Source organism: Lathyrus oleraceus, chromosome 7 (genome assembly GCF_024323335.1).
Source record: "Lathyrus oleraceus cultivar Zhongwan6 chromosome 7, CAAS_Psat_ZW6_1.0, whole genome shotgun sequence".
Lineage (NCBI taxonomy): Eukaryota > Viridiplantae > Streptophyta > Magnoliopsida > Fabales > Fabaceae > Lathyrus > Lathyrus oleraceus.
The window spans coordinates 543,824,482-543,848,230 of record NC_066585.1 but is presented as its reverse complement, the minus strand read 5'-3'; the positions used below and the strand labels follow the sequence as shown (position 1 = coordinate 543,848,230).

The 23,749-nt window shown below is 33.3% G+C and overlaps 2 protein-coding genes across 2 annotated transcripts; one reads left to right on the top strand and one right to left on the bottom strand.

Moving 5' to 3' along the window:
- Positions 1-5,009: 5,009 nt before the first annotated feature.
- On the top strand, positions 5,010-5,759 carry LOC127104906 (secreted RxLR effector protein 161-like). The gene has a single exon (XM_051042046.1). The coding sequence runs from the start codon at positions 5,010-5,012 to the stop codon at positions 5,757-5,759; it is 750 nt and encodes a 249-aa protein (XP_050898003.1).
- A 10,021-nt stretch (positions 5,760-15,780) lies between these two features.
- LOC127105379 (transcription factor bHLH18) lies at positions 15,781-17,421 on the bottom strand. Its single transcript, XM_051042555.1, has 4 exons — positions 17,306-17,421; positions 16,712-17,215; positions 16,203-16,607; positions 15,781-16,110 (listed from the first exon to the last, which is right to left on the bottom strand). Exons 1-4 carry the CDS (start codon positions 17,339-17,341, stop codon positions 16,012-16,014), a joined length of 1,044 nt encoding a protein of 347 aa, XP_050898512.1. The 5' UTR covers positions 17,342-17,421; the 3' UTR covers positions 15,781-16,011.
- Positions 17,422-23,749: the final 6,328 nt, after the last annotated feature.

Below are 23,749 nucleotides of genomic sequence, written 5' to 3'. Positions count from 1 at the left end.
GTGAAGGAAATAGGATTTGACTACAACTTCGTGAGCAAAGAAACAAAAGTTCCCACTAAGAAGTTTGTCCCTCCGAGAAGAAAAATAAGTTTCTGATGGTGGACCATATGTCTCAACAACCAACTCGACATATGCACCCTCAATACATATGAAACAAGAACTCGTATTGGAAATGTCATCACTGTGGAAGATATGGCCATATAAGGCCTTATTGCTATATACTGTATGGATATCCTCAACCATATAGTCAATCAAGATTCAACATAAAATAGGAAAGAACATTCAAGCAACGAAAATGTGGAAACTCAAAGAAATGGTCACAAGTCTCAAAGCTCATACATATCCTAGATTTTACTCAAGGGAAGATTGGTAATGTGATATTGGATACTCCAGGCACATGACTGGAGAAAGGAATTATCAGAAGAGTTAAAACCTTACTCCAATAGTTATGTTACTTTTGGTGATAGAGTTAGAGGAAAAATCAAGGAATAGGAAAACTAGTATGTCTGGGTTTCCCTTGCCTTGATGATGTACTACTGGTAGAAGGACTAATTGCTAACTTGATCAATATTAGTGAGTTGTGTGATCAAGGTATGAATGTGAACTTTAACAAATCAGAATGCATTGTTACCAGCAAAGATAAATAAGTGTTAATGAAAGGTTCAAGGTCCAAAGACAACTGTTATATGTGGATATCTCAAAACAAGATCAGCATTGTCACCCTCAAGAGCATGAAGTATATCATTTTTGAAGAAGCCATCAAGGGATTAAGAAGACTCAAGATTGAAGAAGGAAAAATATATGGAGACTGCCAAATAGGTAAGCAAACCAAGATGTCTCATAAGAAGCTCCAACATCTTACAACCTATAATGTTCTTCAGTTACTACATATTGACCTCATAGGGCTTATGCAAGTGGAAAGCTTTGGTGGAAAAAGATATGTCTTCATGTGTGTGGATAATTTTGCAAGATACACTTGGATCAACTTTATTAAAGAAAAATCTAATACTTTTGATGTTTTCAAAAAGCTATGCCAACGTCTCTGATCAGTGCATTTTGATACACCTTCTTCTACTATTATACTTAGACAAATCTATAGTTTATTCTATTAACTTTAATATTTTAGTGTATTTTTATATTTAAGTTTATTTTTGGCTTTATTTTATTTTCGTACTTTATTTTCAGCATAAATAGTTATTTGATACCTTATCACTATGCAGGCCATAACTTAAGCTACGTGAATCAGATTTGACGCATTCTGATATGCGTTGGAAAGCTAAGAGAAAGTTATACAAGTTTTGTATTGAAGTCAAAAGCTTATTCAGAGTGAAAGGGGGTCGAATAATTAGTTGAAGTTCTAGACTTAATTAAATTAATTAATTTGTGCCGGTTTTAATAATTTTCGGGTCGGATTCCATAGGGGCCTGAATTTCCCTTTTGTTATATTAGGATTGTCGCTTCTACAGTAGATCTATTCTGAATTTTCACGATTCAATATTGCTTAGACGATTGCATGGAGAACTAAAGTTCACAAGGTTGATCTGTTGTAATTGGTTTCCGCCAATACTTTGAGGTTTCTTAGCTTTCAATCAAATGTCTTTTCTCTTTCAGTATTTTGTTTTATTTCTTGTATGCTTTATTCAATTTTTATAGAATATGCGTTGATTAATTTCGATTGATATATGTTCCATAATCACGTTTGCTTAACCCATTTGCTTAATTTGGAATTTGTTTGCTTAATTCAGAAATTAGGAACACATATCATATGTTAGTATCAATGCGCTTGTTATTGTTACTGTAATCGAAAAGGGATTAGAATCCGCTTAGGGCATAAAAGTTATATTAACCAATGATAAGTTAAGAAACTAAAATAGTAGATCAGCTTATTTCATAATCACTTTTTATAATCACTTTTCCTAATAACTTTTTATAATCACTTATTTTAAATCGAATAAAAACCCCCTATTTTGTTTTCTTATTTGGTTAATATTTCAAGATTCCTTGCAATACGATACTCGAGTGCCGCTTCCCTAGACTATCGTTCTTAGTTACTCGTTTTTTACCTGTGTGCGACTGCGGATCAAATTGTCGCCGTTGTCGGGGACTCTTTGATAATATTAGCTAATTTTAGAATCTTATATTAGAGTCTTGTTAGCATTTTGTTTTGTTTTGTTTTGTTTTTTGTTTGTTAGTTGATTTTCAGGATTGTAGTATAATACTATAACTATCCCAGAAGCCTATCAGGTGACTCTATAAGCTACTGTTCTGAATTGCTCCAAATTTTTCTAGAAAATCAGAAAAAAATCAACTTCAAAGGGATTTTGACCCTTAAAATCGCAAATTCCTTATTTTTCTATTTTATTTGATTTATTTTCTGTTTTTATATTCTCAAAAAAATTGTAGATTCGTTATTTTATTTTATTTTATTTTTAGTCAAATTTTCATAATTTTTAGATTTTTATTTTAATCATTTTTTTCATTAGATTTTATTAGTGATTTTATCAGTCCGATTTGATAGTGATTTGATTCTATATTGATTTGATTCTGACTTTAAATTTAATAATCATATCATGACTGACCAAAATAGAATCTTAAGAGAACTTTTTGTAGGTGATTCACTTTTTGCTGATTTTTCTTCTTTGTCTGATTTGGATGACACTTATACTTGTGATGTTTGTATTGATACTCATTTATGTTCGGTTTATGCTGAAATTGAAGCTGTTTTACATATCGATATTTCTTATGAGATTTCTACTGACAAAGTTGATGTTACAGATGTAAATGTAGTTCCTGCTGCCAAAATTTTACCATCCATTAAGCAACCATCTACTTTAGAGCTAAAGTCACTCTCTACATTTTTAAAATTTAATGGAAGTTTTCCTGTAATAATTTCATTTAAATTTGAATCTGAACAGGAACAAAAGTTGTTACAAGTATTGAGGGAACATCATAAGGCAATTGGATGGACCTTGGCTGACATTCCTGGTATTAGTTCATCAATGTGTATGAATCATGTCTTACTTGAAGATGGAGCAAAAGTAGTGAGGCATCCCCAAAGGCGGTTAACCCCTTGATCTTGGATGTTTTGAAATATGAGATCTATATTGTACCAGAGGACAAAAAGAAGACCACATATCATATGATATATGTTCCATAATCGCGTTTGCCTAATTTGCACGTGCTTAACCCGTTTGCTTAATTCGGAATTTGTTTGCTTAATTCAGAAATTAGGAACACATATCATATGTTAGTATCAATGTGTTTGTTATTGTTACTGTAATCGAAAAGGGACTAGAATTCTCTTAGGCCATGGAAATTATATTAACCAATGATAAGTTAAGAAACTAAAACGGTAGATCAGCTTATTTCATAATCACTTTTTATAATCACTTTTAATAACCATTTTTTATAATCACTTATTCTAAATCGAATCAAAACCCCCTATTTTGTTTTCTTATTTGGTTAATTTTTCAAGAGTCCTTGTGATACGATACTCGAGTGTCACTTCCCTAGACTATTGTTCTTAGTTACTCATTCTTAGTTTCATGTATGTGGATGATTTTGCAAGATACACTTGGATCAACTTTATTAAAGAAAAATCTAATACTTTTGATATTTTCAAAGAGCTATGTCAACGTCTCCAAAGATAAAAAGTGAGTTAGATAGTTATAATGAGGAGTGGCCATGGAAAAGAATTTGGGAACTCCAAGTTCTCTGATTTTTCTTCTTTGAAGGGATTAGTCATGAATTTTCAGCATCTATCACACCTCAACAAAATGGAAAGGTGGAACACAAAAATAGAACCTTGCAAGAGTTAGCTAGAGTCATGTTGCATGCCAAGAATCTACCATAATATTTTTGAGGTTGAAGTCGTGAACAGAGCCTATAACATTTAAAATCGTGTGACCATAAGATCTGGAACCAAAGAAACTCGGTATGAGCTTAGGAAATGGAGAAAACCAAATGTCAAACACTTTCATGTCTTTGGTAGAAAGTGATATATCTTGGAAGGAATATTCCTAGGCTACTCTAACAACAGTAAATCTTACAGGGTATATAACACTAGTGCCAAGACAGTGATGGAATCAATACACATTCTCATTGATGATACTATTGAAGATAAGAAGGAAGTTGAAAATGAAATGATGTATCCCTTCAACAGATATATGTCCCAGCAAATGTCTCATTCAAGGAGTCTGACATTCAATTTAGAAGTATAAATTCTGAAAATTTTCAAACCAACAAGGGATCATAAATCAAAATTCACAATTATCACCCTATTGAAAATGTCATAGGAAATTTGAATGAATGAGTCATCACCAGATCCAGAGACATGATTTCCAAGATTGAACCTAAGAACATCAATGAAGCTTTGACTGGTGAATTATGGATAAATGTTATGTAAGAGGAACTGTGTCGATTCAAAAGAAACAAAGTATGTGAAATAGTTCCAACACTAAAAGATATGAATGTCATTAGTATCAAGTGGATTTATAGAACAAATTTGATGAAAGTGGTAATGTAACAAGGAACAATGTTCGTTTAGTTGCTCAAGAGTACACATAAATAGAAGGAGTAGACTTTGATGATACATTTTCTCCAGTTGCTCTCCTTGAATCTATTAGATTGTTACTAGGAGTCTCGTGCATGTTTAAGTTCAGATTATACCAAATTGATGTTAAAGTGAAGTCTTGAATAGGTATCTTAATTAGGAAGTATATGTATAGAAACCAAAGGGATTCATTGATCCTAGCTTTCCAAATCATGTGTACAAGTTGAAGAAAGATCTCTAAGGATTAAAGCAAGCTCCAAGAGCTTGGTATGAAAGATTAACTGAGTTCCTAATCAGCAATGGATACAATAGAGATGGAATAGATAAATCCTTATTTGTGAAGAATAATAGAGGAAAACTCATGATATTCCAAATTTATGTTCATGACATTTTCTTTGGTGGAATGTCAAAAAAGATGGTGGAACATTTTGTCCAACAAATTTAGTCTGAATTTAAGATGAGCCTTGTAAGGGAACTCACCTACTTTCTTGGTCTACAAGTAAATCAAATGGGACACAACATCTTTATTTCTAAAAGAAAGTATGCAAAGAATATAGTGAAGAATTTTGGGCTTGATAAGGAAAGTTATGAGAGAACTCGTGTTGTAACACATGTGAAATTATCCAGAGATGATAATGGTGTTAATGTTTATCAAAGTTTATATAGAAACATGATTGGTAGTCTGGTATATCTCACAATAAGCAAACTTGGCATTGCATTTTTTGTAGGTGTTTGTGATAGATACCAAGCTAAACCTAAGGCTAGTCATATCACTCAAGTGAAGAGAATCATGAAATACATAAATGAGACTTGTCACTATGGGAATCTTTATTCTCATGATACTAACTCAATACTAGTAGCATATTGTGATGTTGATTGGGATGAGAGTGTTGATGATAGAAAAAGCACATATGGTGTATGCTTATATCTTGGAAACAACTTAATATCTTGGTTCAGTAAGAAGCAAAATCATGTCTCTCTTTCTACTATAGAAGTGGAGTACATTGATGCACGGAGCAGTTGCACCCAATTGTTATGGATGAAACAGATGTTGAAGGAGTACAATGTCAAACAAGATGTCATGACATTATACCGCGACAATTCAAGTGCTATTAATATTTCAAAAAATCTTTTTCAACACAGTCAACCAAGCACATTGCCATTTGTCATCATTTCATCAGGGAATTTGTGGAAGATAAAATTGTAAACCTTGAGCATGTAGCAACTGAAAAAGAAACTAGGAGACATTTTTACTAAAGCCTTTGATGTTATTTAAGTTTTAAAATCTCAAGGGATCTCTTGGTATTTGCATATGTGATCATTTATAGCAATTAATGCAGGGAAGATGTGCAAGAATAAAGAAATATTTTCTCTCTCTTATGATCATTGTCACACGTGAAATAAGGCTGATTATTCCTATTTCAAATTTTCCTCACAACTGGCACATTTTTACAAGAAATAAGAATAATATTCATTTCTCTCACTCTCTCTCTCTCTCTCTCACTATTGTTCTCACAAAACTGTTCATTCATTTTTTTCCCAAGTTCTTCAATCGCTTACAAAAATGAGTCAAAGATCTTAAGAATCTAAGACTACTAAATCTGTTACAAATGCTAATGGGGTAAGAATGATTGAGTCAAGTTATGGATGAAAGCAACAACAAAGAAATATAGGGTTCCTGAGTCAAGTAGCAAGCTTCACGAACAAGATGTTGTACCTCTTCAAATGATTGTCCCAGCTGATGTCTCAAAGAAAAGAGCAAAGAAGGGTGGCTTGAAGAAGAATGACAAAGGTTGAACCACATGTTAAATCATTTATTGAAACATCTGGTGAACCATTTGTGAATGGGAAGGAGAAAAATCCAAAAATGAAGTTTATGACAAATAAAAGAAAGGTAGAAGGGGAAGTTGCTGAGAAGAAGTACTTGAAGATAAAGCATGTACAATCAAGTGATTCTGACACATATGTTAATGAAGAATGACTTAGTTCGCTATTGTCAATTGGTTGTTTTGGAAATTGAAGTTTGATGTTTTGTTCGATTCTAGATTTTTTAGTTTTTGTGTTTTTTTCCCTTGTATATGGGAATGTGAAGTTCTTTTTGTTGATACTCTGTAATGGATTTATAACTTTGTGTGTATGCTACTACCTTGAGGTGTTTTTGCACTATGACAATCTAGATATGGTATTTGGTTTTGTTGATGCTTTTTGGTATTTCTCCAGTTTTCATTTTAAAACCTTTGCCAAATTGTGGCAAAAGGGGGGAGTAATATTGTGTTCATGCTTGTATGCTTGTGTGCATCTCCGTGTGGATGTGAGCTCCTATTACCTTCGCTTTGCATGTTCTCTGGTATATGTTTTACCTACATCGATGTATTCTTTGATGTGGTGTGCTAATTTTGTGCTTATTAGTGTTTTTTATTGAAGATTTACTTTTGCACATCTTGTAGATATTAAGTTATTTTAGCCAAAATTTTCCAAATGGGGGATTATTTTTCTTTTGATTGGCTGCTTTAGGTAAAACAACATGAGCATCAAGATGTAAATTATGAAGAGGCATCATGTGGGACATGATGTTCCAGCATGAGGAGCAACATCTGGCCTCAGTCTGCTAGCTATATTTCGTGAGTAAATAAGAGCTTGAATGTGTTTGTTTCTATGAAGATTTGGCATTTATGAGTTGTATCTTTTACCAATATGTTTTTAAGGAAGATTGGCTAAAAATATTATCCAAGACCAAATCAAATTAAATAAGATCAACTCTCTCGGTGTACTTTAATGAATAACAAATCAAATCTACATCAAAATTAAATGAATAGAAAATCAAACCTGCGTTAAAATTAAATTTGCACCAATATCAAATCTGTTTCTTTTCAAATTAGATGCACATGATGAAAAGATAATTTTCTATATGAGAAGACTCATTCCTAACAGGAACGTGGTGCAATAATTGAAGAGCTAGTGTGTTAGGGTTTGTTATTTGAGTCTTTGTTTTGTTATTTGTGCACCTCTATAGCACCTAAGTTCCACATCAAAGGCATATAAGTTATTTTGTTAGTTGATTTGTAATTCAATATTCTTGAAATCTATTTTATGTATTGATCATTAGGGTTAGTGATTGAGAGAAAGTGAGAGAGGTTATCATATTTAGGGGGAGTCCTAAATAGAAAGACATAGTTAGTATTAGGAAGAGAGTCATTGAACAAGGCTTGTTCATCTAAGATTATTTGTATTAATACTATTAAGAGTGGATTTCCTTTATTGGGTTAGAAGCCCCCAGACGTAAATGACGTTGCAACAAACTGAGTTATCAATCCTTGTGGTCTTTACTGCTTTATGACTTAATTTCTGTAATTTGTTAACCTGCTATAAGCACGTTGTACACATTGTCTCATACATTGTGCCCGACATTTGTCCTGTGAAGAACATAATTTCAATTGATTCTATGAAGTTTCGAATGAGATCAAAAGGGAATGACTATTATTCCAAGAATTTATTCAAAAATGGTTCTCTAGTATTAAAAATCCTGGGAATGATTTCAAAAAGTGTATTTTTAACAAGTATCTAAGATTCAATAAGTGGTATTGAAAATCTGATATAATACTAGAAATTGGAGATACAAATATTGTTAATGATTTACATGGTAAGTCGAATAGCCAAAGATTATCAAGAAACTAAAAGAGTTAATACAACTACTTCAAGATAAGGAAAATATCAAAGAGGGAAATTTAGATGTATCTGAAGCATCATCAGGAGAATTATTTAAAATATCATCAGAAAAATCTGAAGTATCATCATATGAATCAGAGGAAGAATTATTTATAGAATTATCTAAAGAATCATATGAAGCATCATCTAAAGTATCATCTGAAGTATCATCTAGAGAACCAAATGGAAAGGTGAGTGTATGTTTTAAAACTACTAGTGAAGATGATGATTAGGTAAGCATATTTTTTTAAACAAGTGTAATAATGTGAAAAGAAATTGTTAAGTTAGAAAAATGTATTGTGACTTATAGGAATCACATAAAATCTCTTCAAGATGGAAATAAAAGAATCGTAGATAAATTGAATCAACTAAAAAATGTGTTATGGATTCTAGTAAATGTGAAACATGAGATTCTTAAGATATATAATTGAAGATTTACATGAAACATTAAGTAAGTTCACTAAAGGCATGGATAACTGTTGAAAAGTATTTTTCCGGCAAATATTTTAATATCGTATCCACAGAGATTGGTTGTTATTACCGCCGTTCTATAATTCAAATTGTTATAAGTTTAAAATATAACCAAGTTGTTTTGTTTGAATAGTTATCTTTTGAGTAAAATGACACTAAGACAATAAAAATAGTTTTAATCAAATATAAAAGGCTTGGCAAGATTGGAGTTCACTATCCAAATTTCTTATGTTTCCTTAATGACAACTAGATGGACTTAAAATTATTGATGATATTCAAGTATCCTCTCAATATCATTTATTTCTAAATGATATTGTGATAATCACTATATTAATGGTTAAATGATTTCTCTACCTAACTATCAATATAGCAATCTTTAATGTTTGATACAAAAGAATAGTAGTGTATAAATCTATTTCTACAACTCATTCACTACTTGAAAACATATTTTAAGTCAAGACTTGAATAATCTTTCTCAACAACAACTCAAATCTGAATATTCAAAATAAGGCAAAAATATCATTCATTACATCAATAACCTTTTGTCACATACAAGAGTCAAATGGAATACATAAACAAATAGGAATAGCTACTACCTCCAATCTTGACAAAGTGGGGTTTAGCTCCCCATCATCATTCTTGACAGCAATATGAAATACCAAACTCAGCTTTGTTTTTCTTCTACAACTTGTGAATGATTTTTCCTTTTTTTTTCCATTCTATTTTTCTTAAAGAGTTCATCCTTTCCTTAAATGTTCATTTTGGTCTAAAACTGAAAAGCACTCTAAAAATGATACAGAACTGTCACACTAAAGTTGGGTTGAAAACAGAACATTTGGCCCAAACCAAATGCTTGGTGTTTTCGCAAGGTTCGCGGCGCGAACTGAAGCAATTTCAGCTTCTTTGCCTTGCAAGCTTCATTTAAATATTTCTCCCAAATTTTTGTTCTTCAAATGCTTCCAAAATGCCATTGAAACTTCTTCCAAATTATGCTTATGCACTCCAATGTTCTCTTGTCCAAAAACTCTACAAAACTAACAAATACGTGAAATATCTACTCAAAACATAATCAATTAAACTTAATTGCATTTTTACTAAATTGTGAGGATAAAAGTGTGTAATTCAATAAGAAAATGGTAAAAGGGACCAATAAAAATATATGAAAAGTAATGCTAATTGGTCCCTAACAATAACCTTGACATGATCTTATCTATTCAAAAAACTAATTATAATAAATCATGCATGGTTTATTAACCAGATTGTAATTCCAACTTTTTATGAGTATATGAATTTCTATAAAGAAAAAAGAATCAGACTATTTATAAATACAATTATTGTCATAAATCTCTTCATTATATGAGCCGTATTGCTTCAACAAAATGCATGATTTAAAGTTGCCTAAAAGATTCAACTCTAATGATTTCAACCATCTTAAATCAAGTAACACTAGAGGACCTAAATAGATTTAGGTACCAAAAGTAAAAAGCTAATTTCTTCTGCAACAATGCCTTGCGGCTTCAAGGAAAAACGGTATGATCATGAGAAGTTTTCCAAAACATTTATCCCAAGATTTTGTGTCTATGGAAAGATATAGTTCCGGTTTATAAATCTTCGGAAATAATATCATTAAGGAAGAAATGGATTCAAAAGTTGTTGCTCAAATCAAAAGATATATAGAGATGAAAAAGAAATAAAATTAAGCTTGTTCCAAAAGAACCAAGGGGGAGAATACCTCTAAAGTGTATTGGTAAAAGAGGTAATTCACTTGGAAAAAAATGAACTTGGAAAAATCCACTCATTCTTATAACAAGTGTTTAATTATTTCATATTCGTTGAGTTTATTTTTCTACTAATAATTTGTTGAAAAATAAGTTTGAATATCACAATTCACCGCCTCTTGTATTTGAAGTTATGTTATCAACATAATTGTGAGTGGGTAATCCCCAAGTGATTCATAACTTCAAATTTGAAGTGATTAAAGGGGAGTGTGAACCCCATCTTGTAGGATAAACATTCATACACATGAAAATCGTGCACGCCGTACTAGTTGCATAATTGTTTGTTACTTCCAAGATGAAGCACTCGCCAATCTGAAGTAGGACCTACTTATCGGTAGACGTTATCCAATCTACGATCATTTGTGTACAAGGAATTCCTCCCTAAGGTTTTGTCATTTACCTAGGGTTATTGAGCATCATCACCATGGTTCAGTCGCAAGAGGTTTTGTAAAGATATCCACAAGTTGATTTTTGCTATCAACATGCTCAAATACGACGTCTCCTTTTTTAACATGGTCAAGTAGGAAGTGATGATGTATCTCAATATGTTTAGTAAGACAGTGTAACACTAGATTTTTGGTTAGATTAATAGCACTAGTGTTGTCACACATAATAGGAATACGTTGTAGTTTAATATCAAAATCAAGTACTTGTTGTTTGAGCCATAAAATTTGAGCACAACAACTACTGGATACTACGTATTCCGCCTCGGTGGTTGACAAAGAAACAAAAACTTGTTTCTTGCAATGCCAACTTACTAAGCAGTTTGAAAACATGTCTCAAGTTCCACTAGTACTCTTCCTATCCGATTTGAAATCAGCAAAATCAGAATCAGTATAACCAACTAAACTACAACCACTTCCCTTGGAATACCAAAGCCCATACTTAGATGTACCATACAGATATCTAAGAATGTGTTTTACGACTTTTAAATGTGATTCCTTAGGATCCGATTAACAACGAGCACACATACACACGCTAAATATAATGTCCAACCTAGATGCAGTAAGATATAGAAGAGAGCCAATCATACCTCTATATTTCTTGACATCAACATCCTTACCATTCTCATTTCTTTCCAAGTTTCCATTTGTGGTCATTGGAGTGTCAATTGATTTTGCATCTTCCATACCAAATCTCTTTAGCAATTCGTTGTAATATTTTGTTTTCACATGAATATCCCTTCATTGAGTTGCTTGATTTGAAGACCAAGGAATTAATTCAACTCCCCCATGAGACTCATCTCAAACTCACCCTGCATAAGTGTATAAAATTCCTTAACAAGTTACATGTTAATGGAACCAAAAATGATATCATCTATATAAACTTGAACTAGAATAATATGTTTTCCTTGACGCTTAATGAATAATGTAGTATCTACCTTCCCGCTAGAGTATCCTTGATCGATTAAAAACTTACTAAGTCGCTCATACCAAGCCCTAGGTGCTTGTTTAAGACCATACAAAGCTCGTTTTAGTTTATAAACATGATTAGGATACTCATGATCTTCAAAACTGGGAGGTTGAGCCACACACACTTACTCATTAATTTATCCATTAAGGAAATCACTTTTCACGTCCATTTGAAATAACGTGAAATCATTGGAGCAAGCATAAGCTATTAAAAGGCGTATAGCCTCGAGGCAAGCAACCGGAGCATAAGTTTCCTCATAGTTAATACCCTCCTCTTGGTTATAATCTTGAGCCACTAGTCGGGATTTGTTCATAGTTATCACTCTGTTTTCGTCGAGTTTATCTCTAAAAAAGCATTTGGTGCCAATAACTTGATGATTTCTCGGATGAGGGACAAAGTCCCAAATATTATTTCTTTTAAACTGGTTTAGTTCATCTTGCATGGCCATATGCAAATGCTCATCAAGTAAGGCATCTTTTGCATTTTTAGGTTCAACTTGTGAAACAAATGAAAAGTGATAACAAAAATTACTTATCTTTGAGTGTGTTGTCACGCCTTTGATGATGTCTCCAAGTATTTTGTCGGTAGGATGATCTTTGGAGGTTCTCCAAGATAAAGGTAGATCGTCCACTGCAGTTGGACTTTCAAACTTCTCCTCTTCATAATCATTATCTTATTCTTTCTCATGTTACACCGCTTTAGGTTGATCAATTCCTTCTCCGGGTTCTTTGTGAATATCTTTTGAAGATATACCTACATCATGAAAAGAAGCACCTTTCCCAACATTTCTCGAATAAGGTTCATTAAAAGTGACGTGTATCGACTCTTCAACAATAAGTAATCTTTTGTTATAGACCCTATAAGTTTTTCTAGATTGGCAGTATCCAAGGAATATACCTTCATCGGATTTCACATCAAACTTACCGAGATTATCCTTTTCATGATTTAAAACAAAATATTTACATCCAAAAATGTGAAGATGTGATAAATTAGGTTTTCATCCCTTTAGTAGTTCATAGGGAGTTTTGCCTAAAATATGACATATTATTGTCCTATTTAAGATATAACATTCTGTGATAATGGCATTGGCCCAGAAATACTTGGGTAGATCACCCTCATTGAGCATAGTTCTAGCCAACTCCTCCAAAACACGATTTTTGCGCTCCACAACACCATTTTGTTGTGGGCTTCTTGGAGCGGAGAAGTTATGCATAATGCCATGTTTATCACAATACTTCTTAAAGAGGAGGTTTTTAAATTCTCCTTCATGATTGCTTCGGAAAGCAACAATTTTCAAATTCATCTTTTTTTGGGATAATCTTGCAAATTGTTTGAAAGCTGAATAGAACCTTCAAGATTGATCTTTGTTTGGAAGGTTTATCTTGAAGGCTCTGATGTCTCAGAACAGAACCTTCAAGATTGAACTAAATGTGATGGAGCATAAGTGCCTTGTAACAGCAGCCAACAGAGATGAATGGATATGACATTATAGACTTGGTCATCTCAATTTCAAAGACATAAGAGATCTGAAGAGAAGAAACATGATTTCAGGATTACCAGAAATTGATATTCCAAACGAAGTATGTGAAGAATGTGTGAAAGTGAAGTAGCATAAGAACAACTTCAGTAAGGATGGAGGAAGTAGGTCGAAGGCAATTCTTGAAGTCATATACTCTGATGTATGTGGTCCTCTTCAGGTGGATTCGACTGGAGGTAACAAATACTTTGTTACATTTATAGATGTTCCATATGGATGTGAAATGTCCATTCCTTAATGCTACCATAGAAGAAGAAGTTTATGTTGCACAACCAAGTGGGTTTGTGAAACAAGGCGAAGAAAGAAAGGTGTATAAGCTGCATAAAGCCCTGTATGGACTTAAACAAGCTCCAAGAGCATGGATTTCTAAGGGAGAAAGAATTTGTGAAGTGCAAATCTAAACATGGAGTATATGTAAGAAGAAGCAAGAGTGATTTGCTTATACTATGTATCTATGTCGATGACTTGTTGATAACAAGTAGCTGTAAGAAGGAGATCGAAGACTTCAAAGGTGATCTCAACAAGGAATTCAAAATGTCAGATCTGGGTGACATTTCATATTTCCTTGGCATCGAATTCTACAAGAGTGGTAGAGGTTTGATGATGCACCAAAGAATGTATGCAGGCGAAATACTCAAGAGATTTGAGATGCAAGATTGCAACCCAACTTCGACTCCAGCTGAGCCCATATTACAACTGTTGAAAGATTCAGATAAAGATGATGTCGATCCAACCCAATATAGAAGACTTATTAGGTCACTTCGATACCTTTGTCATACAAGGCCTGACTTAGCATACAATGTAGGTATGGTGAGTAGATTCATTCAGAAGCCAAAGGTATCACATCTAGCAGCACTGAAGAGGATACTAAGGTATCTGAAAGGAACTATTGACTATGGTATTTTGTTTCCAGCAACTGATGAAGGAAAAGAATGCAAATTAATGAGATACACTGACTCAAGTCGGTGTAGTGATGTTGAGGATCTAAAATCCATAGCTAACTATGTGTTTATGCTAGGTGGTGCACCAGTTGCTTGGAGTTCGAGAAAGAGCCAGTAATGACATTATTGTCATGCGAAGCAGAATACATAGTTGCTTCTCTTTGTGCACGTCATGCAACGTGGATGATGAATCTGGTCGAAGAGATAAAAACAAAGAATCATGGAGCAATTACCATGAAGATCGACATCATGTCAACTATCAATTTGACGAAGAATCCGATAGCACATGGTCGAAGCAAGCACAGCAAAATGAGATTCCATTATCTTCGAGAGCAGGTGGCAGATGGGAAGATGAATGTGGAACACTGCAGAACTGAGAATCGGATTTCAGACACCATGACAAATGGAGTGCAGGTCAAAGTGTTCAGAAGACTAAGAGCTATGATGAATGTAGATAGCTTAGACACAATGAATTAGGTGGTGTGTTGAATTGTAATTCCTTGTGTCGAAGCAGGTTTCTCGATAGAGCAAGGAAGTGTCCAACCACCTAGTATGTTGAGTTGTGTTAGTGTCGAAGTGTCGAAGCATGTTGCTTCGCATAAGATTTCGACTTATGCCTATTTTAGTAATGTTAGCTATTTTGGGCTTTTATAGTTTTGGGATTTGGCATGAGGTCCAAGTTAACCTAAATCTATAAATAGAGTGAGTAACCCTTATTTTGTAATAGAGGTGAATAAAGTATTCATAACACTTGTAATTCATAGTATTTTGCAGTTGCAAAGTGAATCGGAAGTTTTCCACAGTTTGTGGGCAGAGGGAAACTCTGCAGAATTCTAATTCTTCTTCTTCTCCATCGTTCTTTACTTTCTTTTTCCATTGTTCTTTTCTTTTCATTGCTATAGTGTGAGTTATAACAATCTTGTTCATCAAGATTGATTGAAATTCTCCATAGATTTTGATGGATTTTCAATAGAATCTTCGCCTCCCACGCACCAATTATTGCAACGCCACCGCAACCACGTACACTATTCTTTTCTTTGAGTCTGATCAATGATATTCTCCTCTTTCTATATATATATATGAAACAAAAGAAAAAAATTCAAAATTAATTATTCAATTTTGTATTAGGAATCAATTTCTTTTTTTATTTATCCTCTATCTCTAAAAAAGTCAGTAGCTGGTTAAACACATTAGTTTTTATGAATTTGACTAATATATTGTGTCTTATTTTATAACAATATCCTTTTTTAGATTATAACATACACAAGTCTGTCAAAACATGAAACTATCTTTATTGAGATTGGAGTTTGATTCAAAATACCACGGACTTTATGTATTACTGTTTAGCAATGCCCTTTTTTAATGGTAAAAAACAGTGCAATAGAAACGGAAACAAAACTTTTTCTGCAATTATATTGACAAAACTCAAATTCAAGTCTTTATTAAAGAGAACCAACCCTCTCGCCAATTTATAAAGGATGAAACCTCAATAGTAGGCATTGTCCCTTTCATACAAATATTATTACTAAAACAAACACAGAAAACTTGCAATTCCCTACAAAACAACAATTGTTATTTTTTGTTCACTTAAAAAACTTGTTGTTTATTGATACACTAGAACAGATCACTTTCACATCCCATTTCCGATTTCAAAATCACTCGCCTAAGGCTTTTCACAAGATCATCCACTCTCACTTTGTATCCCTCGCCCATCTGCAATATAAATACAGCAATACATCAATTCAAGATTTCATATTATATTTTCATTGAAAATACAATTTTAAGTATGTGATTAATTAATTTACCTGACCAATAATAGTAATGGAAATATCTGATTTCCCAAATGGCAAGACACTGTTACCAGTAACAAAAAGCTCAAGATTTTCAATGTGTTTTAGTACTTTAAGCTCAATTCCAATTTGTTTCTCACAATGAATTTCAATAAGCACTTCCTTTCCCATAACTCTTGCTTCAACCTCTGGGAGAATATTATTTTTGTTAAAATAATAATCATCATCATCACCACTGCTTGTCTCACCAGAATTTTTATCTTCTTCATTATTGTTAATAATTTGACATACATTCGGTTTTTTGAGGACCATCATCGATGCGACACCAACGTTTTTGTCTTGTTTCTCTAGCTCATGAACACGTTCTTGAAGATGTTTCACATAATCAATTGCTGCTCGAAGTATGGAAGCTTTGTCTGTCTATAAAAAGGAATATTTAATTTCAGAACTTTTTTATTAATTAATTTGGCTTTTACTAAATTTTGTTTTGCGCATTTGGGAAGTGTATTAAGCAATTTACTTACCTTGCTCAAACCAGGGATGGTTGCTGAAAGTGCGATGAATCTTTCGGTCAATTCTTGTCTCCGTTTTCTCTCTGCTATTATATGATCAATACACTGAGAACCGCTTCTACCTTTCTTCGATACTTTTTGTTCATTTCTTTTCATCATTTCACTGTTTTCACTACTTTCACGGTTCCGTTTGTTTTTAGAACCACGTTTAGCTTTCAAATGGAGACAAGGTTCAGGTGTAGTAGCAGGTATCATAGTTGAGTTATCAAACGACAGAATGAATGTCTTTGGCAAACAACATCGACCACCAACTTTTTTAGATTGTTCTTGTTGGTGTTGTTGTTGTTGTTCACACATTATTGAATCTGAACTCTTGCTTTTTATCATGTTATTAACAACCACAACGCCGCCGTTAACATCACTTTGTGGTGTTTCTAACAGAATCTCTCTAAGAAAGTCATCACCGTCGTCAATGTTAACCTTGTCCATCAAGTAATCATCACCGCAATCCAATTCCTACAACAATTAAATTATTTTTCATCATAAAAGCGTGACAAATAAATCAAATTGTTATTATTCTGTCTATGATAAAACTAATAAATTTACCATATGAAGATGAAAATTTTCCCATAACTCTTCCATTGGAAAATAGAACTGATCTAGCTTGAACAAAGTTTTGTGTCTTGTGTTGTGATGTTTTGATCTCCACAAGAGGAAATATATTGATAATATATAATAATAGAACTTCTACTAATTTATAAGTAGTCCAGGGACAAACAAGATATTACTCGTTTTTCATGCTATTTGAATTTCAGCCGTTGGATAAATGATTATGGATTGGTAGGAAACAATGTTGAATTGGGACCATCCCGTGTGTTGGGAAATGAGGTGTGTAAACAATGTTGAAGTGGGACCATCCCATGTGTGTGGGAAATGAGGTATGTTATGTATATCGCTTTGTTAACTTCTAGATCTTGCTATCTTGTTTTATGGCAAAAGTACAAGCGGTGGGTAAATCCTTTTTTATAGATCAAATAAACACATTCACGACTTTGCTATGAAACGTAGACTAATGTTTAGCATGAGTTTTTGGACCATTCTTTTCCCAATATTATGTTGTTTTAAATAAGGGATAGGCGGGATAAAAGTAAGCCATTGGCCATGCTATCCGAATGAGGCCGGTCGGGTTATATTAGGGTCTATCGATTCTATTGAGTTTATTCAACCTTAAAAAAAGTCAAATTTGTTCGAGTTCAAATATCTATCTTCATTTCATATTACTAGTTGTCCATAGATATATCAACTTTACTATCTCTCAAGTGAAAGCCTAAACATACTTCACTCTCACTTTCCCTTGCCTTATTCTCCCTCTCAACTCACTTCAACCCTCAATCTCTTGTCATTTTCAGTCTCTCAATCCCATACCATCGGCCGTCCACCATTTCCTCGTATATATTTTTTCTTTCACTTTGTGTCACTCACCACTTATCCACCTTGTTAGGAAGTTATTAGCAAGTTTTAGAATTTGTTGGTAACTAATTTGTGTTAGTTGAGAGTTAATTATCCAACCAAGTGTGGTTACTTGGTTTACAAGTAATATCTCTCCATCATGTATTTAAGAACCATATTGTGATAATAATTAATAGAGCTTTGTTTTACATATACAAGTGGTATTAGGAGCTCAGTTCAAGGGCCATGTTGTTTTCTTTCAATCACCAAACCTAACTTCTTGATTAAAGGCATGAACGTTTATTATTTTGGTGATCTTCATCTTCCTTGTGTTACACTATTCAAGTTCCTTCCATGACAGATTCTTCAAAATTCATAACCCCTGTAATTCCCAAATTTGATGGATTATATTCATTGGGTCATACTCATGGAAAATCTTCTTTGATTCAAATAATATTGGCATCTGGCCGAACATGGAGTGACAGTTGCCCCATCAGATGCAATACCAGAACAACGAAAACTTGTGGAGGAGAGCAAACTCAAAGATCTAAAAGCCAAGAAGCACTTGTTTCAAGCAATTGATAGTATAATTCTTGAGATAATCTTGGTTTGCAACACAATAAAGGATATCTGATATTCAATGTGCAAGAAGTATCAACATTTTATGAAGGTAAAGATAGCTCAGTTGCAAGACTTGGCATAAAAGATAGCTGAGTATATTGATGGATAATTTGCAAGAATCTTGGCCATAGCAAACAAAATGACTTCTCAAGGTGAAATATTGGAGAAAACCACAATTCTTGAAAAGGTATTGAGGTCAATGACCACAAAGTTCAATTATGCCGTGTGGTTCCATTGAAGAATCAAATGATGTTACAACTCTCTCCATTGAACTTCAGAGCAGTCGTCTGGTATTGAAGGTTGCAAATTATGGTAGTGGTGGTGGCAGAAATAGAGCAATGGGACACGGTAGTTTTCGTGGTCGTGGAAGAGGAAGACAAAGTAGAAACCAAATTGAGTGATACAAATTTCACAAATTAGGACAATATTAAAGTGAGTGCCCAAGGCATGAATGTGATGCCAACTTTGTTGAATACGATGAGAGTGAAGAGTTTCTTCTTATGGCACAACATCGAGGAATCACAAAAACTAATAGTCAAATTTGGTTTCTAGACTCGGGGTGTAGCAATCACATGGTGGGAGCAAAATAATTGCTCTTAAATTTTGATGAAATTTTTTGAGAATCTGTATAGTTGGGAGATGAATCCAAAATGCAAGTGATAGGAAAGGAAAATTTGAAGCTCCACATGAATGACATCATTCAAGTGGTCACTGATATGTATTACCTGTTGGGCTTGAAAAACAATATCCTCAATGTTAGACAACTAATGCAAAAGAACCTTGTAGTATTATATTTGTGAGTCCTAAATAAGGGTGACTCAGGGGCCCTTGCCTAAGAGTGATGTTCCCTAGGATATAACCTCACAAAACATAGGGGCTCACCCTTGGTTACATGATCATTATCACTTGCAGAATTCTCAGCATTGTCTTCAAGTTTGTTAGTAACAATTTTCTCATCGTCTTGTTCAACATTGTTTTCATCATCTTCTTCAACATTATTCATATAGATTCTATAATCATTCTCCCTCTGAGTTGGAGACTCTATCTCCAACATGTCAGACTGGTTGTTCGACATATCTTTATCAGCGTTAATATTTTCCATACTACTTTTGGGCTTTTTCCTCAACAGGAATCTCATTTTCATTCTTGTTCTCTTCCTTCATATGATCGCTTTCATCATTAGTTTCTTCATTAACAGATCATTTATTTTGATCAACAACAAGATTTAAATCTTCAAAAAATTTCTTTCTTTGAATGAGGCATGTCAACATCATTGTTGACAACATCGTTCCCATCATCAACTTGGCTTGCTATAGGATCTTCATCACTAGAGTTCTCAGTCTCCACATGATTGTCATTCAAAATATCATTTATGAAAGTGTATATAACAGTAACACTAACAACAAGAGCTTCAATAGGATTTTTATTCAAAATATTTTTAATATTGATGACACTCTATCATTACGTAATATTTGTGAGTATTTTTTATAGAATCGATGGAATTATGAGGAAAAGCCAAGCAAATATGAAGAATAATTAAGAAAAAATGTAAAACTGGTAGAAAGTGGGACTTAGAAAAAATTCAAAAGAAAATGTAAGGGAAAAAAGAAATTTTCGCCTTTGGTTTTCTCACGACCGCGATGCTGTCGATGTGGGCGCGATGCAGCAATATCACGGTCGTGATATGAAATAACACAATCGAAATGATGTATTTTTATGACAAATTCTAGGCAGAAAAGTGATAGCTTGGAGCATTTTGCAGCAATTTAGGAGAGCATTGAAGCCATTTGAGAGCCTATTTTTCATTAATTTTCATGAATTCTTATTATCAACTCATGGTACTTGTTAATTTCATTATGAGTAGCTAAGATGTTCTGGATTAGGTCTTTAGAGACGAAGCTAAGTGTACTTTGTTGGATCATATGAATGTTTGAGATTATTTGAATACTTTTATGTTATAATTTTTATTCAATTGTTCTTGTTCTTACTTTCTTTGTGTGTTGACAAGTGCACAAATTAATTTTAGATGAGTAGGGATTATTAATCGTAAGTCTACCAATCTTTATTAGGGAAATTGTTCAACTTAGTAATTAACTAGGAATAGTTAATTATAAGTTATGGCTTTAGAGCTAACGAACTTAGAAACACCTAGTTTAACTTCGAATTTGCCTAAGGAATTAGGGAATTACCGTATAAATTAGTGAATTGTACACCAAGGAATTGAGTGCAGTGGTCTTGTTAATTCGTCGTAAAATTGTAGCGCAATTGTTATTCATGTAATACACATTCATCAACAGATATACTTAAGGGACTTGAAATAGAGATCTAATCGCTCTTCTTTATCGAACTTTTACTCCGAAAGTATTATCGTGCTTATTTTTTGTACCGATCATAATTGAAACCCCCTGCTATTTCTTTTAAATCAGATTTTGATTACCTTATTCGAATTTTCAATCTCTGTGGAGACGAATTATTTTATTACTCAGACCGTATTAGTACACCTGCTAAGAAAGTCGTCAAGTTTTTGGCGCCATTTTTGGGGATTGTTTATAATTTCAACAAGACAATCTTTGTGTAACGTTTTTTATTTTGAATTTTAATTGTAGTTTTTTTTTATTATTTAGCTTCAAATTTTTTATTTTATTTTTAGTTTCTACTCTTATTTTATTCAGTTTGGTGCAATGCTACTAAGGTATTATTTGTTTGTTTATGTGAGGTTCAGATTCGATATTGATACTGATAGACCCAAAAATAGAAAGAACGATGTGTGTAATTCGTAAAGCGAAACTAAAAGCACTGCAAGTTACAGATGAAATGAAATAAGAAAAAGAGGAAATGTCATATCCACCACAACAAACATTGAGGGATTATTGCAGGAGAATAGATGTTAGACAGATACCCTTAGGATTTCAACCATCTAACCCTGTAACTTTTGATATTAAGAATTATGTACTTTAAAGTTTGAAGGATAACTCGTTCAATGGGCAAGCAATCAGAGGCCGTTGACAACATCTTGCTAAATTCTACGAGACGTGCTCAATGTGGAAACTGACAGAGGTAACTTACGATCAGGTAAAATTATGTTTGTTTGGTTTTTCTTTGATAGGTCGCGCTAAAGATTGGTTCCAATGCATACCAAATTGTACTATTCACATCTGGAAAGAACTGGAGGACAAATATTTAGAGAGGTATTACTCAAATTCTCAATTCGTAGAAAGGAATGTTGCAATTTCCAATATTGACCAAGACGAGTATGAGTCATCGTCTGATGCGTGGGAGAGGTTCAAGTTGTTACTCCATAAGTGTCATAATAATAATAATATGAGTGATATGGAAAAGATGACACACTTTATTAGTGGGCTACAAACACCAACGAGAATGCTTCTTGATGCCTAAGTCAGAAATACATTGAGAACGAAGAATGAAGATGAGGTAAAAAATGTTGATTGAAAACTTGTGCCATAATGAATATTGCTCAAGTGATATAGCGGTTAAACAAAAAGTTATTCTCGTATTTGATTCGAACACAAAATTATTAGCTCAAATGGAGGCACTTTCTAAACAGCTAGCGACGTCTCAATTAGCCCAAGTGAATGTGAGTCAAATTCAGACACTCATGTGTGATTTTTATGCAAAGGGACATGCAAATGGAAATGACACACAAGAGATTGATAATGCTAAAGCCCAATAGGCAAACTTTCAAAAGAATAATCCTTATTCCAACACCTACAATCCTAGTTGGAAGGATCATATGAATTTCGATTGAAGATATAATCAAACCTTGAATGCTAATTAAGGAATTCAATAGATTCCTCAAGAACGTCAACAAAAACCATCACCTCTAGACGAAACCTTGTTCAACTTCATGAAAGCAACTCATACAAGTTTTGAACGAGTTAGAAGAATTCAAGATGACATGTTAAAGACTCAACAGGTGGTGACACACAATCAAATCACCGTGAACAAAAACACCAAAGCATTTATATAAAATTTGGAAATGCAAATCAGTCAATTGTCTCAAAAAATGGTAGCACAAGCTAGTTCAAGTGAGGGATTTATTGGTAACATTGTAGATAACCCAAAAAATGAAAGTTTCAAAGTCATTGAGTTGAGGAGTAGAGCGGTAACTTAGAAACCAAAATTGAGTGAGGAAAAGAACCTCATATCCACAGTTTAGCATGCAAACTGACTTGGGCATACCATCCAACTTTGAGTTCATAAGTGTGACTTATTCCTTTATATCATAAGTGATTTATGTGACATTAGTTTTCTCTTGAAGTAAGATATTTATTTGAGATTTTTGTTTCTCACCAGACATGCATTATTCTTTTCATTTGACATACATCAATCTATATGCTTCAACAACATCTTCATCCAATAGTTCTTCATCACTAACACCATTACACTGTTAGACTTATCTTCATCATTCTCCTATTCATATTCGTCATCATAAAACGTAGTAGTGTATCCCTTATTTTGATTTTGAAGAAATTTGGTACGCTTCATCTGAATATGCCCAAATCCTTCACATTCATAACATTGTATCCCCTTGCCTTTGTTTAGATTGTATCCTTCTTTGTTCCTCCATTGGGAGTTGAAGCCTCTTAGTTTTTCAAGAACTTTGTCTTTGACATTTTTCATGATATTATTCCTATATTATCTGTCAAATCTTCTCATTACTTTTCCAAACCTTATTGCAGGTAATGCAATAGAGTTGGGAAGGTTCTCATCATTATCTTTTATGTCTTTCTCCTTATCATCTTCTACATCAGTTTTTGCCAGTTTTTCTTCAGACATTTTCTCACCTAAAGCAAACAAGTTATTTGTTATGTCACGAACACGAACGTAGAAGTCAATTATGGTTTCATCTTATTTAATTCTCAGGTTCTCAAACTTGGTGGTAAGAAGTTGAAGTCTTGACATACAAACTTTTGAGGTGCCTTCATGTGCATTTTAAAGAATCTCCCAAGCTTATTTGGC